The sequence below is a fragment of the Coccinella septempunctata genome, chromosome 3, assembly GCF_907165205.1.
Source record: "Coccinella septempunctata chromosome 3, icCocSept1.1, whole genome shotgun sequence".
NCBI lineage: Eukaryota > Metazoa > Arthropoda > Insecta > Coleoptera > Coccinellidae > Coccinella > Coccinella septempunctata.
This window is the reverse complement of record NC_058191.1, coordinates 26817763-26834186: the sequence shown is the minus strand read 5'-3', so window position 1 is coordinate 26834186 and position 16424 is coordinate 26817763. Positions and strand designations below refer to the sequence as shown.

General features: G+C 36.0%; 1 protein-coding gene across 2 annotated transcripts; it reads right to left on the bottom strand.

Annotated features, from left to right (window-relative positions):
* Window positions 1-245: 245 nt before the first annotated feature.
* On the bottom strand, window positions 246-16096 carry LOC123309831. Of its 2 annotated transcripts, none has more exons than XM_044893113.1 (8): window positions 15943-16096; window positions 8302-8401; window positions 7157-7427; window positions 6779-7065; window positions 5541-5816; window positions 3325-3766; window positions 1088-1279; window positions 246-992 (listed from the first exon to the last, which is right to left on the bottom strand). In XM_044893113.1, exons 2-8 carry the CDS (start codon window positions 8380-8382, stop codon window positions 838-840), a joined length of 1704 nt encoding a protein of 567 aa, XP_044749048.1. In that variant the 5' UTR covers window positions 8383-8401; window positions 15943-16096; the 3' UTR covers window positions 246-837. The 2 variants fall into 2 exon arrangements, with proteins under 2 accessions (XP_044749048.1, XP_044749047.1); XM_044893112.1 differs by having other exon boundaries at window positions 15939-16080.
* Window positions 16097-16424: the final 328 nt, after the last annotated feature.

The window sequence follows — 16424 nt, the reverse complement described above, 5'->3', positions numbered from 1 at the left end:
TTGAAAAAAGCATCTGCGAGAAACCAGATCTGTAGATATCTAGTTGAAACAGGATGATAAAACAATAATGGTGGGTTTATGTAGAGTGAGCAGAGTTCCTTTAATGACCAAGACATAGGAGAAGAACCAATCTAATCGGCCAAATCATATGCCAAAGATTGTTCTTTATTAGACTTTTTTTGTGATGACATTTATTGAATGATAGGGAAAGATCAGGAGTACTTGAAATTATTACAGAGATGAAGTTGAAGAAAGGAAGTAAAAGTTATTTATTTTATATAATCATTTACTTGAGTAATGTTCACAATACACTATTCAATTTCCAACTTTCAATTATTTACATAAAAACAATTTGAATTTTTTCAATTCGCTCCTGGCTATTAATTGCATTATGCAATACAAATACAAACAAATTCATACAAAAATCCAGGAGAAAAAGTATACCATTCCATTTCCAAGTAAATATTTAAGTACATTAGCTTTGATCACATTTGATAGATAAGGTTTATTTTTCGAACTTGAATGATACGGGGGATGGTAATGAGATTATCTTACTCATCTTTGATATTTTGATAAAAAACTAATCGACACAGAAGTCGAAGGACTTCTTTCAAATACAAATAGTTGTCATATGCAACCTTTCACTGCTGGTATATCCCTTTATAAATATGCGCGAATAATAATGCGAATATGATATTGTAAATTTGGAAATGACCGATGTTTCCATAAAGGATGATTACCCTGATTCTATTACATTACCTTTTAAAACCACTATATACAGAATTTCAATATTTTCATTTACAGACTTATTGTATCATCACAGTATATCTCTATTTGTCATGAAACGGGAGGTGGAGTTTCTTTTTTCTTCTTTCTCGATTTCAAGTATAGTACTGTGTACTCTGTTAACCAAGCTACACAGCAAACCATAATGAGGACCGTTTGAGAATGTAGGCATAGCGGGAAACTTTTCGTAGTATCTCGAATTATACCTAAAAATGAGGTTATTTAAACGCTACTCGGCGTTTTCATTGTATCAAATAAGAATAAGAAACACGAGGTCATGATATATCATGACATTACCCACCTAATATTGGCCCGAGAGCTACAACGAATAATCCTTTGCCAACATTATGAAGTCCAAAAGCCGCTGGCAATTTTTCCAGGGTTGAATATTCCGATATACAAATGGCAAAGTTTATGAGTGCCGATCCTCTGACGAACCCAGCAATTGCAAGCCATGTCAGTATCATCGGTTTTTCCCTTTGCATGGCCAACGCTGAAAATAATAAAAACATGTTTTAGAATCTTATTTATAAAAGAGAGAATATCAACCAAAAACTTTGACGTCAGTGCTTTTAATCCCAACACTAAGCCAATTTACACTTCTGGACTTTCCCTCCAAATGAACTTTGATTTCGAATGACCTAATCCGGAATTAGAAGCACTGCAAAGTATTCTTTCTGACTTATTATCATTGTTCATTGTAAATTAAGAGCTTGAAATATTTATGCGGAAATCAACCCAAAATCACCCAATAAGCAAAAGCCCATCATTAGTGAAAAAATAAAAATAGGCCTTAAGAATTATGAGAATCCTTACACTTTTGTCTTGTGTGGGTTACCTAATTCTCAGCTCCTCAGCTGCTAACAAAAAGTCATAAGGTCAATTACTAATATCAACAGTATGACAAGAGTGGGACTTATAGGACCTATATTTGGTGAAAATAATGTTGTGTAAATGAATGGCGAGTGATAAGCGAAGGCTCAGATTTTATTGATGCTGGAGGCGTCATTAGAAGTGGATTCAGAAAAAATTTTAGGAATGTTTCCATGGAAGTAACTGACGGTTCACGATGAGCACAAAACAATAGTGTTATTGTATTCCTGCCTCCTGCAAGTATAGTTGGAAACCTAGACATAATTTTGGAAACGAGGAAATCGGTTTAAAGATAGGAAATATAATCTTGATTTCTGAAAATCGACCCATTAGATTGGCCTGTGCCACAAATTGCTGCTAGATATACTGACTATAGATTGCTTGAATAATAATTTCAATACACTTCGAATAACGCCATATCAAAATTATCTGAGTTACTCGAAAAACATGGTGTTATTTATGAACTGAAAAAAAATTTCCTTGCATCTGGCCACAAATCAGGAAGTAATTTAAGCCTTATTGCATTCGAATGCGAAAAACACATGCAAGTTGAAAAAATTTAAATTCTCTCGATACCTAGAATAAATGTTACTTTTTCATCAATGAACTGTTCCATCAAGTTAAAATTCTGCATACTTCTTATTGTTTACCACAATATTCGTGTAACAATATGGTTACACTGGAAAAAATATTCTGAAGCTGAAAGAGTGAAATGTTGTTAAAGCCTTGGATCACATTAGTACCTATATTAGATTTTTCTTTTAATTTTTTTTTCAAACAGCTGATAAAATTACCAAGAAGCTTGTCAAATGTGGCCACCTGAACATCCGATTTACTCGAAAGTTTTATTAATAGTGGATCCAAATTAAATTGGAGGTTTTTATTTGTAACTGATATTTCACGTTAAATTTTACACTGACGATGAATTTTTGTCACTTCAATAACTTGAATCATTTTTTTTTCTCGATATCATAACTAATACTAGAGACTGATTTATAATTTTAACTGTTTAGTTATTTAACCACTACAAGTGTTTCGCTTTCATTAATCATCTCCAGGTGGTTGGAGGTATGCTATAAGATATATCAATAAAAAGGAAATTTTATGAAATGGCGAAATTTCCATAGCAACGCCATATATCCGAAAAGTGACAAAAGCGTTCCGATGTATTGACCCAACAATTCAACTAACATAAAAACTTTGTGACCCTCCCTAATACTTCCAAATTCTTCGCCTAAAAACGAAAGTTTTTGGCTGCCTGACACATTGCATCGGTTGTTTCAGGTGGAGAGGGTAATTTCGGTAATTAATTATGTTGTTTTTTTGTAGTAGTGTAGGAGTCCATCCTCTCTGTCTTAGGGCCAGTTCATATCATAGACTAATTGCGAATATCTATGAAGGGAATTCAATTTACGAGAAAAGAAGTTAAACATCAGTTATGAATTTGGAAAGTATCTGAGGGGACGCAAATTGAGGAGAATTTTCTATTGATACGCAACGTTCTTTTGGAACAAAGTTCCGTTACATGTCTGTACCCAGCTTTCATGCAGTCACACGTCCAAGGATTTCACTTGAATATTCTTGAAGGGGCTAATTTGCTGTTATAAACTTTACATACTGTACTGGTTTTGAATAAGAAAAAACAAGTATATGGATTATATTTACCTGATCTGCATAAACCCAAAACAAAAATTGCAGTCATGAAAAGGGTTCTTTTCGACACAGCCAAACGGTCACAAATCGGTGGCAGTATAAGTCTAGCTAAAATGTCAGTCGCTGCTTGTACAGATAAAAAAGTTGCGACATCCTGTTTGTCGTAACCGATATTTTTAAAGAAGAATGGCGTCACCATCTTGAAATTCTGTTCGGCGACGTAGAACATTGAAAGTCCAAAGACCAAATTCAAGTAAATCGGATCCTTGAGTAAATCGAGGTCCATGAATTCAACCACCTTTTGCCAAAGGCTGTTCTTCTTCAATGGTTTCATTTCGAGAGACATAGGCGGTGGCGCTGCAACTCTAAATCTCTTGGGTTGTATACCGGGATAGCTCATATTTCTTCTGAGAGGGACATTGTCAGCTGGTCTGTCGTCAGGAAGATGGTTGGTCTGGAAGAATGGGACCATAAGCATTTCAGTTATCGATTTGTCAAAGGTTTTTGGTTTTTGTTATCAGCGGAAAACGATCCAACGCAATTTCTTTTTTGGGGATCACGTGGAGGACAGTTTGGGAGTAATTTGGGTTATTGTCCACTACTTCAAAACAAGTATTTAACTCAAAAACTAATTTTACAGATGAAGAGAAGGTAGTGTGAAAAAATTCCTAAGCATTGCGGCCTAAATATGTGGAATAAGTATTTTATTATTATCTATTGTACCTCAACAGCTCTGATGAGAGGCACAATAGAAATTGAGGTCGCAATGCAAAACGCAACTTTTCGGCAGATCCTACGAGGATTTATTGATATCTAGTTAGCCTAGACCAGTTCCATGCATAAAAAAAATATTGCGTTACCATAGCAACGAACAATAACTCCTTAGAAAGTGTCAGTGTGAAGTTTGATGACTGATCGGAAAGGCCAGTTTTTGTGTCAGTCCCGTCCCCGAAAATATGGATGCAGGTCATGACATGATTTTATCAGAACGTCTAATTGTGCTAAAACGGATATCTGAAGCACTGAATATTTCATACGAACGCGTTCATCCTATAGTTCTCGTCAATTTGGATATGAGAAAAATTGATGCAAAATGGATCCCCAAATGTTTGCATGTTTTGACCAAAAGCGTGCAAGGGTAGAAGCATCGCGTTCAATCTGTGCTCGATTTGAAAACAATGTAGACTTCTTAAACCAAATTGTTACTATGGATGAGACATGGGTACTTTTCTACGATCCAGAAACAAAGCAAAAATCGATGGAATGGCGACACTCTGGTTCTCCAAGACCTGAGAAGTTTCGTGTCAAAAGACTTCCGCTGGAAAAGTTCTTGCTTCAGTTTTTGGGATGGCCATGGAGTAATCATGATTGATTTTTTGGATAAGGGTAGAACAATAACCGGAGATTACTATTCGACATAACTGACCACTCTACGGGAAAAAATTGAAGAGAAAAGACGCGGAAAGCTATCCAAAAGGGTTTTCTTTTCGCAGGACAATGCCCCTACGCTACGCACAAGTCTCATGTTGCCATGCAAAAAATTCTTGATTTAGGGTTTGAATTACTAGAACACCCCCCTTATTCACCAGATTTGGCTCCATCCGACTATCATCTCTTCTTCAACTGAAAAAAAGTTTAAAAGGTCGTGAATTTTCTTCCAATGAGGAGGTAATAAAAGCTGTGGAGGTCTAGTTTGCAGAGCAAGAAGAAACATTTTTTTTGAAAGGTCTAGAGACGTTGCAGGTTCGCTGTAATAAATGTATCCAATTAAGAGGAGAATATGTTGAGTAATAAAATAGTTTGACATTGAAATTTTGTTTGTTTCTATAGAAGGCTAAGAATTTTTCAATGTATCCTCGTAGATCCACAATATACAAGGCAAAAGTTTGACCGAAATATTCAAACGAATGAAAAAATTATCTAAAGCTAAATTCTTCTTCTTATATTAAGCTGATACAAATAAAAAAGGGAATACAAAATGTTACATCAATCTATCTGATCATAGATACGATAAAATGCAAAAAATGCTATTGATTGGCCGGTTATATTTAAAATTTCCAAATAGTCAACTGAATTCGTCCAATATTTTGGGATCATCGTTTCCATTATATCAGCTATGAAGAGAAGGCTCTAGACCAGGACGACGTTTTTGGGACTACGTACCTACTATGCGTTTTCGAAGGTATGTGAGAGAATTGACTGAGAAAGATGTAGATTTTAAAACTCACCTCTAAATGCAACTGTAAACTGGAACCAGTAAAATCCAATCTAGAATAACTTGACATTACAGATTCCAAGGAAACTTTTCTTTTTCTCGACCCGACAAAACTCAATGTCGAAAAATTTCTCGGAAATGTGCCTTTCCTCATCAAATTTGATTGTTTACCGAGATCTTCCAGAGTTTTAACCACAATAGTATCCTGGTTCATTTTGGTACTCAGAAGATTCTGATCTTCGAACATATCCGCTTCTTCATCATCTGTTTCTTTTATGGTTTCCATTTCCTGTGAAAATATTGAAGGGTGAATAAGCACCGACGATAATTTCGATTATTTTCAAGAAGTAGGTAACCGTAAAATCACTCAATGATGTGAAACCATTAGTTTTGCAAACGCAACTCCTTGAATATGTAATAATATATGTCCTTAAGGAAACATGTTATACATATGTATGTAATAATGTAATATCTACCAATATTTCACGTTGAATTAAATTTCGTTAGACGTTGAGAGGAAGAAGGTTTTAATTCAACAAACATAATTACTATGTGTGTCACATGGCTCCATGTCATAATGTTGGGAGGTCTTAGGTACCTTAGTATCTCGGCGACCATGCAAATTCAGAAAAAATGCAAAAATTTTGGTTCATAGGGGGACATTTTGTACGATTGGTTCTAATCAATTTGTATCAACCTTGTGAGCGTGATTACTTCAACCGGGTCAACCCCTCTGAGTGCCAGTGACACCTTTGTTTTCAAGGTAATATCGAGTAATTCAAGATGAAGTTTCCCGAAACGTAAGGGCCGAATTTGAAGAAAGGTTATATTTTGTAGACAATATTAACGTCCGGTTTCATAATCAAATTTAAAGTCACTTTAAGCTTAAAGCTTCCTTTACTGTCATTTTTAGTAGGGTTAAAGGAAGCTTTAAAGTTAAAGACGCTTTAGGTTTGATTATGAAACCGGCCGTAAAGTATTAACAAAAACGCCAAGTGTGTGATATTTTTGAGAAGGTAATCGAATTACCTTTAGAAAAAGATGTCACTCAGCCCCCCTTTCCATTTAAGACTTTAGGGGTTGCTATCATCACGTTTCAATCACAAATTGATTGAAAACAACCGTTAAAATGACCACCTACGAACCAAAGTTTATCTCTTTTTGCATTTTTTTTTTATTTTGCTTGTGGACAGAGATATTAAGGGTGGTACATTTCAAATTGACAAATCGTATGTTTTTCAATGATCTCACCTTATGCTGAGCTTCACCGTCAACTCCTTTGTTCTCTTCCACATAATGCCATTCGGCCGGTTGTAACACACAAGAACCAACAACGCCATTCAAGGCAAAAGCTCCAAGTACCAATATGGCACCACGGAAGCTGTACGCATCTAACAACAATTTGATAGCTTGTGGCATGATCATCATGCCGAACGCTGTACCAGCCAGTGAGAGACCCACCGCCTGGCCTCTTCGTTTCACGAAGTAGTTATTTAGAGCAACAAAAGTTGCAGAAGACGCTAAACCTACTCCTAGTCCTGAAACAAGACAAAAACTCACGAAAAATACTTATTTTTGCAAAAATATCTCGAAAATGTTTGAAGTTCAGGAAATGAAAGCTTCACTTACCATTTATAATACTGTAAGTTAGCAGGATATGTCCCATATTACTGGCAGGAGATGTAGCTGATAAACCAATGGAGCACAGAAAAGCCCCGGCAAGTGATACTTTACGGTAGGAAAAGGCACGAATTAGAGGTCCCACCAAGAGTCCTGAGAAGTTGATGAGCGCATCTAATGCGCTCATTATGAGTGCTGAACCTGTGGTCTCCACTTCCATTGATTCTAGGATATCTCCAAAAAGAAGCCCAAAAGATTGTTCTATGGATCTCGTACATAGCTGAAAAATATTACTGAATATTGTCCATTCACTTTTATAAAAACAGTAGGTTGGCCATGGAATAATTATACCTAACCAGAATGGGGTAAGGTTGACACACATGAAATGTTGTAAATGTCAAAACGACGTTGCCACAACCATTTACCAACTCCTATTTTCCTAAGCTGCAAAGATGCGGAAAATGCTTGTCGAATAGCAAAGAAAAACGTGGAATATTCGCCATTTCATTTAGAAAACAATGACACTAACTAACCTAACCTAACCGGCTCCGATGTGAATATATTCCAATGATTATGTTTATTCTTCTGATATTCACTTTAACATTACATTTTACGAAAGTATTTTGGCTGATACTTGAATATTATACATTAATCCATTTTATTGTTTTATCGTTTCTCAAAACGAAGAATCTGCTTAAAAGTTCAATAATATTTAAGGGCAAACGGCATTTCATGAATGAAATAGCCGAATGCAATGAGGAAAAAGATTATGAACACTTCATTTCACTGTTTATATCTGAATACTGAGTGATGTATGTTGAGATATTTTTCTATACCTAAATGACAAAAACCATGTGGAACCAATAGAAGAAGTAGAAGTTTTAATCACCGTATTAATTGCAGATTAAGAAAAAGGAAGGGCGACTCATGGGCATAGGTTGTGATAATCTCAAAATCTTATACTACTAGCTGGACAATGTCAATCGTCTCCTAAAAATACTAAATTCCAGTTTGAAGAGTAGTCTAACGTAAAACGTAAAAAACACTGCGTTGGCGTAACCTTGGGAAAATGGTAGTATATACGTGCAATGCAGCAATTCATTCATAAAGTTTTAAATAAGAAGTATTTTGATTGAGCCAAATAATGTACTCACATTGACCATGCTGACTCCCACCACAACAACCCACCCCCATCCGCCATCTGGAGGTACCATTTTCTTGTTTGTATTAAACATGTTCTCATGGAAATCAAATCTGAAAAAGAAAACATTCGAGTTATTCTTTATTCTACATCGCTTCTAACAATCGGAAATTTTCGGACTCTCGAATACATTATAACTGCCGTTAAATTTTATGAGCACACTATTCGGATGAGAACTATTTGCGACTTATTCAATAGGATATTTTTTATTTGGACCAATAGGTAGAGGAAATCGACATGAGACATATGACGATAAAATGATAAAGTGAAGGCTGTTATCTAAATGAAATTCTATTGATATTATTTAGGCCAATATCTATTTGCGAGTTTCATCCGTATCAAGTTCGATTGTGAATATTTTTAGAGCATCCATGAATAATGAATGATTATAATAAAGAATAGTTTTGTGGCAATAAAATGTGCCATTCTGCCTTTACTGATGAAGGAGTACAAAATTACTACTCTTTATGTATTAGTAGCAGTTTAATAACATTCATTCATACTGTAATTTCTACATTTGCAATGAATAGGACAAGTCCTTAGATTAATCTATTATTCATAAACTACGCGAGGTGAATCTTGTTGTTTAATCCCCTCCACCCTCCTTGTGAGATTTTTTCGAATTCCTTCCCCCTCAGTAACCTCAAGTGAGATTTTTCATAAATATATCTTAGGTACATTCGATCTATTCCGATTGCATTCGTTAAAAAAAAAGTTGCAACATTTTTATATATACAGGCTGGGCAAAATTGATGATAGTGGAAAATGAAAGCCACATTAGGTTCGTCTTTTTTTGAGACTCTAATAATGCCATCAACTGCATTCCTCAGTCTTCCTTTGTTTTCGAGTTATAGGCCAAAATTGAAATTTGGGCGATTTCAACTTTGATCGTTATCTCCGTTTCTGTTTATGCTAGGATGTTTAATTGAAAACATTATGAAGACAGTTTTTTGATAGCAATCCAGGTAGGGGAGAGTTCCTTTGAATCGGACGGCCCATGAACCGGACGCTACAGTTTTCTACTACACTCGATAGTAATTTAGCATCCTTTACGTAAATCCTATTTTTGCAACATCGATCGATATCTCTTGGAAAATGGCCGACCCTGTGGCTCGCGCCTTGTGGCAAAAATGGGATTTACGTAAAGGGTGCTAAATTACCATCGAGTGTAGTAGAAAACTGTAGCGTCCGGTTCATGGGCCGTCAGATTCAAAGGAACTCTCCCCTATGTTTTTTTCCAACAGATTCATTTGCTGAGTTATAACGTAAAGTTGTGTTTTTTCATGATATCTGAACGAATCTGAGGGCGATGTATGATATATCTCTGAAACGGGAAAAATGGCGATTCTTTCTAAGTCCCTTCAAAGTAGGTACTGTTTTAATAAGAAAAAACACAACTTTATGTTATAGTTCAGCAAATAAACCTGTTAGAAAAAATTATAGTACGCCACTGGAATGCTATTAAAAAGTGCCTCTAAAATGTTTTCATTTCAACATTCTAGCACAAACAGAAACGGAGATAATGTCTTCCTCCTTCGTCTATACAACCCTTCATTCTAAAAAAAATTAAACTTTTAATACCCGTAACTGAAGGTTTTCGGACCTAAGGGACCTTTTTGTTTTGCCTTGAAATTACTCAGAGAATATACCCTTGAAATCATTGTATTGCGTTCCGAAAGTCCCTGTATATTTATCAGTTTCACCAAAAACATGAACTGCTCCATAAGAGTTAGGGATATCGTATTCAATCGTTTTTAAAAGTATGTAATCTTCGAGAAAATCGCAGTTAAATCATTTAAAACTCAATAACAACTTGAATCGATCCAATAAGTATGAGACATTTCGTCAATCTGGTCGCCTTTTTTTTTGAAGTTTGGTTCTTTGCATATGATTCATGAATGTTCTTATTTTGAAATGAAGTCAGTTTATCAACGGCTTCTATTTGAAACGAGTTTTCTGACAATGCCAAGACGTAAATTAACAAACGCTGAGGCTAAGAGGGGTATAGGAATGCTGCAAGGTGGTCTACAACTCAGGTTGTTGTAGCGGAAAGGCTCCAAGTCAGCTAAAGTGTGATATCTCGACTTTGGAATAGGTTCAGGGAGACAGGTTCCGTGTTGGAAAGACCAAGGCTTCGTGGGCGACGAAAAACAACACCTGCTCAGGATCGTTTCATCACCGTTTCGGCGAGAAGAAACCCTACATCTACGTGTAGAATGCTACGGAATACTCTTCAAAATGCAGATGGGTCCAAGTTTCCATCGAAACCATCAGACGACGTTTGAGAGAGGTGAATCTAGGTTCTAAACGTCCATTAAAAGGAATGGGCAAGGCAACATATCAATTGGATCAATTGTTCTTTTCACTGATGAATCCAGATATGGACCATTTTCAGATTCTCGAAGAATAAGGGTATAGACAATCCCACTCATACCCCGTAATCGTCGCTATGTCCAAGAAGTCCATCCATTTCGAGGGGGTGGTGTTATGGTATGGGCCGGGATATGTTTCAACGGGCGCACAGATCTGTCCTGGGAATATGACCGCCTTACACTATAGGGAGCATGTCATTGACAATGTTGTGCCAAATTTTCACGCTGCTATTGGTGAAACTTTACAATTTCTAGACGATAACGCTAGACCGCACCGTGCAGCCATAGTTGAGAATGCGCGCGAGGAGCTTTCTATTCCACATTTACCAATACCTCCGCACTCACCAGATTTGAATTGCATAGAACTCTTGTTTATATAACCTCCTATAAACAAGGATAGAACATGCATGGGATATGCTACAAAAAAGATTAGATAATCATCAACCTACCCCAGAATCCTTAAATGATCTGAGAGAGCCTCTGCCCCGTTTATGGAACCAAATTCCTCAAGAAATGTTCAACAACCTCGTGTGTAGTATGCAAAGAAGATGTCAAGCTGTTATTGCTGCACGTGGAGGCCATACATTGTATTGATAGTCTCAAAATGCTTGAATTCTCTGGGAATAAAATTTCGTTATTTTACTTAACCACCCTGTATACGCTGCAGACCTACAGGCTAATATTAATTTGCAACTTGGAATCATATTAATATGAGATTTCATCACAAAAATCTTATTTTAACTATATTTTTTTGCAATTTGAATCAATAGCCCTAACTCATGTGGAGCAGTTTATTTGTTGTTTGTAACGTTCGCCATATTGCGTTGGATAGTTATTTTTATATGGACATTTGTTATAGTTCGATACAGAATTACTCTAACATTTTACTTAAAGGAACCCAGTTTTCAGAAAATTTCTCGAGGAAAAGAAACACGCGAGATTTCCGAGAATCTTCCTTTCCCCTACGGGAAATTTGGTGAGATTTTGCTCATTTCCCTTCCCTCCTAAACGCCTCACGTAATTCATGGAAGCCCCCTAATGAATGAAGAGAAAATGACGAAATCCAATTCAAAATGACTTTATCATCTTGATACTCCCACGTATCGATGTGATCGTAAACAAAAGAGTTTTGGCTGTATTACGAAAACTCGATCTGTTTAACCTCCTCAAAGCGTCTGGCTAATTATTATATAAGACTACTGGATACCGGATTCGACAGACTTTGCCCAGTCAAACAATGTAGAATGCACCGTGAACGCTTACAATTTCGATTGAAATTTTCAGTTTAATGTTTTCGGTAATTTGACTGCAACGCCACATACTGAATCCACGCAACCCAGACTTTCAAGAAAGGATCCATTAATTCGACTGCAATGCTAATCTAGGTCCCAAGATTTGAATATAAACCATCTGAGGCCTTACTCAAATCCACAAACAAAATCTAATCGGAGTTGATTAACAATTCTATAACTTGGTTGACTGCAACGCAAGCCTGTGAATGTAAACCATCCCTATCCGAACACACACAATTTCATCAAAATCATATTTAAGCAAAAAACACAATACAAGATCCCTGTCAGCGTCATTCAGAGAATTTTCCGGGTTAGCATTCAAATACGATAATATTGTAATTTTTTCCTTTCCTAGCCATTTTGTTATGAAAAGAACCATAATATCTCATGTTATTCATGGTCAGGAAATATTTCAATGAGGATTCTGATTTTTCTTCGAACAACTCGATTACATTCAGAGTGAACTGGAAATGGGAATTATTGAAAATCGGTTTCGCAAATTTGAATTCCTGTTGTCTGTTGTGTACCATTTCGTCCATTTCCATAACTGAATTATTGGATAAAAACATGAACTGAATACTAAAAGTGTGAATACCGAAGGACATTTATTATTAGAAGAGTTGCCCTTGGAGAACTTCAAAGAAATATTTGTTTGAGTATCGAAAAATGATTTTATTTCTCTCTTCAAATAGGAAGTTTCAAAGTAGTTTTCTTTCGAACATATAGATATTATATAACAATCATAAAGATATACCTATTTTACATCAACATTCAACAACACCTTACATAATTTCAAATATAGAATTATGCCCTCCCCCCCAAAATCACTCCTGGAACCGCCATTCAACCTCAAAACTCTGTTGAGTAACCTTCACCATGAGAGAATAAAAAGAAAACAAAAAACACTCTCTTCTTCTGGCAATAAAATTGATGAGTATGTTCCTTCAACCACTTCAGCCGCAACAACATCCAACTTCGTTTTTCAAATTGAAATATCGTTAGAAAGGTGATGGTAATCTCAACATGATATTCGTTTTTTTTTCGATTTTATGGTAATAAGAAGAAATGCAAAGTCTCTTGAAAAAAAAAATAATAGTTTCCCAACCAATAACTTTAAATTGAATATTGAAACGATGTGTAAGGTCATTGGAAAACTCGAACGTTAAATGAAATTCCACCATATGTTGAAAGAGAATAAAAAAGCGACGATCAATAAGTGGGAAAAAAGACTCTTTAAATGTAAGAAATATTCTCATGTTGATTTATTGAATGAACTGAAATTGGAGCCAGAAGATTACTTCAATTAATGAATGAAGAAACTTTTTTGCAATAAATTATTGAATTTAGTCATACATATCCCATATTACTAAGCAACATATTCATTGAAGAAGGGCAATATCCCCAAATGAGACCTAACCCATTTCTTAAGTAATATTTAATAAACTTGTCTTTTTTTGTTTCTATCTCTGTGTTCCGCTGATTCTATTCGCCATATGCAAGGAAATTGCCAGTACAAATTGATGAGATCCGTAATAAATTGATGGGTTGTCGTCTTCTGATCCATCGTAGTTGAAATTGCTAAATGAAATTATAGACAAAAATGAATGTAATTCATCATAATAGTTTTAAGGCATTACATTTTCTACAAGTTTAGTCAAATTATATATACATACGTTTTAAAATTTTTGAGATAAATGGCGATGAATGTACATTACATGTACATTACACTGGGTTTTCACATTTACCTTGGCCTTTCGCATGTGTGGCTAAGCTCCTCGCCCTTATCGCCCTCTAACTCGAAAACGGTTAAGAGTATGTAAAATTGCTTCAGACAGAAGTTGAATAGAATTTTATTATCTACAACTCTCATTATGGATACAGAAACGGTTATAGTTACAGGAAGGGAGATATTTTTCAAAACTGCCTTGTTATCATCTTCAAACTATCAGAGGAAACTCCCCCTGATTAGTGTCAGATTAATGGGTCAACACGTCTCTCTAACATCGAGACCCTCTGTATGAAAATCTGTCACGCTCGAGTATGTACAAGTAACGATTTTTTTTTCGCAATTTCAAAGGACCGCTGTAACCTTGCGTCACGTTCGAATTGTCTTAAAAGTAACTTCCTTTGGGCCCAAAATATCCTCTAAAAATCTGACACGCTAGAAAAATAATTTATCTACCACTTTCACTTTTCCGTACAGCCAGTCCCACCACGAAAACTGTCAGATCAACATGAATTCATTATCAGAGACACGTAGTTAATATACAGCATCTTAATCTGACGCGCTCAAGTATGTAGGTACACCTGACGATTTTTTTTAAAATCTTTGAAAACCTGCGCAGACGCTTTCCCCACCGTTGCCAGTGCATAGGTACATCAAAGAACCTTTTTTTCTTTCTGCCATCTATTCTTCAAAATTCACTAGGTCTCCACGACGCTCGAGTAAATCCTGATTTGACATAGTCGGTTCCCCAACTATAATGAGTGATTGTCAGAACCCTTTTGAAGAAGTATATAGTCAAACTATCTGAAATTTGGACGAAATATTCACCCGTCTCAAGTACCTTCGGTGAATTGTACTGTCAGCCAACATGACAGCATAACAACCAAAGAGTAACAACTCTTTGATAACAACCCTGTGCTCGAAGGGGCACCGTCGGCGACCTCCACTGACTGGCGCCCGGAGCAGCCTTCCCCCCCCCCCCCCCTCCTCCTAGATACCTCACTGGGAAATTTTGTGGTAGAATCTCTAAGAGAACAAATCTACTATACTATAATAAATAGAAAATTTTGAGAAACTACTGCAAATGTTACAAATGGAAAAAAGTTGGAACTACCAGCTATCTCAGTTTAACTCGTCGATGTTTCATTCGTGTTGGATCAATGCATGTTTACGAAGTGTTTCTCTATTTTAGAGCTGATTTTTGAAGACTTTTAGAATGATTTCTAACAGCGAATTCTTCGTGGTTAGAAGGAAACATCTTTCCGAAGTATATGTCTGTATTGTTATTGAAGCTGTTGATAATGTATGAAGAATCTGATTCAGATATTTATGTCACTGATGAAAATGTAGAGGATTCCAAACAATATCACTAATCCCAATTTTTTTGATGTCACTTTCTTGTTGGGTGGCCCCTCTTCTAATATGTCTTTTTCATGAACGTTTGTTTCTATTGTAGATATGTTGAAATATTTTTTTGAAAATATTCTCACCTTTTTTTAAATATATGTCTGATAATTTGATATTTTTCTTATTACCTTTAATTCATTTCACCAACTAATGACACTCAACGCGCGAATAAAATGATTTTGTCCACCAAAATCGTCAAAATCGACGAAGGTTCAAAACTCAACCAGAACATGAAACTTCATGATGTGTAGTAGGTTAATGAAATATACTTTTGTTGAGTAAACTCATTTGGGATTGGGGAGACAATAAAAAATTTGCAGTTTTTCTATATGAAATTTCCAATCTAACCAGGAATATCTAGAAAATAAGAAAATTATAGTAACAGAACAAATATTCATTTATTTGAATCAACCGTTCGAACCATATGAACATGTATTTTCAATAACCTGTATCGTTTCAATAATAGAGATTCTCCGAAAATAGTCGATGAAAAAGTGCTTAAAGTGATAAGAAAAATCTACTGTTGAAACACATGTACAAGTCAAAAACCCAATCTTTACTTATGGTTCAACCATGGATTCCATGAATAATCGATAACTTCTAATGTTCTAATGAATAAACAAATCATGCAGTAAACGAATCCATTGACCTACACCTACAACCATCAGTATTCGCTGTGCGAAGGACTAAATTTCGTCACAATGAAACTGACAACAAAGATCACAATAGGGGCCCTCCCAGAGCAAACAAATCCGAAAATTTGTACAAACGATCAGAAACAAGTCAAACATACATACTCATCTCACGTCACCATCACCGTGTAGAATGTTTATACATCGTCACAACGTCAACACTGTTATCTGAGTTCAGTTTTTCTGACCCCAGCTGTTCCTAAACGGAGTCAGGAACGGAATCCCGTGAACTTGGAATCTCCCCTCCCCCTCTACTCGATTTTGATAATCGATCTCTCCCACGGCTCCTGCTCCTGACGAAGATGTCATGTGACGCAGCAAGTGCATTGTTCTATATGGGTGTTCACGCGCAAGGCACGTGGCCACCAGTTAGTCTGATCGAGGTCTACAATATACCGCTGATTACGATTGCGTATTCCGAAACCCACTTAAGCCAAACGCGAAGACAGATAACAGATACATACCAATAGTAATAAATCTCATTCTGAATAGGCCGATTTAGCACTTTGAAGAATATTTATAATAGCTTATGATAAATAGGCCCGCAGATTCATCTTGCTGTCCTTGCTGGACAATTTCAACAAATC

Excerpts from the sequence above, each read along its gene's own strand:
- LOC123309831 (XM_044893112.1), bottom strand. Across the intron at positions 7,066-7,156 it reads AACTTACAGTATTATAAATG|GACTAGGAGTAGGTTTAGCG; the intron begins GTAAGTGAAGCT and ends GTCTTGTTTCAG. Across the intron at positions 5,817-6,778 it reads ACGGTGAAGCTCAGCATAAG|GAAATGGAAACCATAAAAGA; the intron begins GTGAGATCATTG and ends ATATTTTCACAG.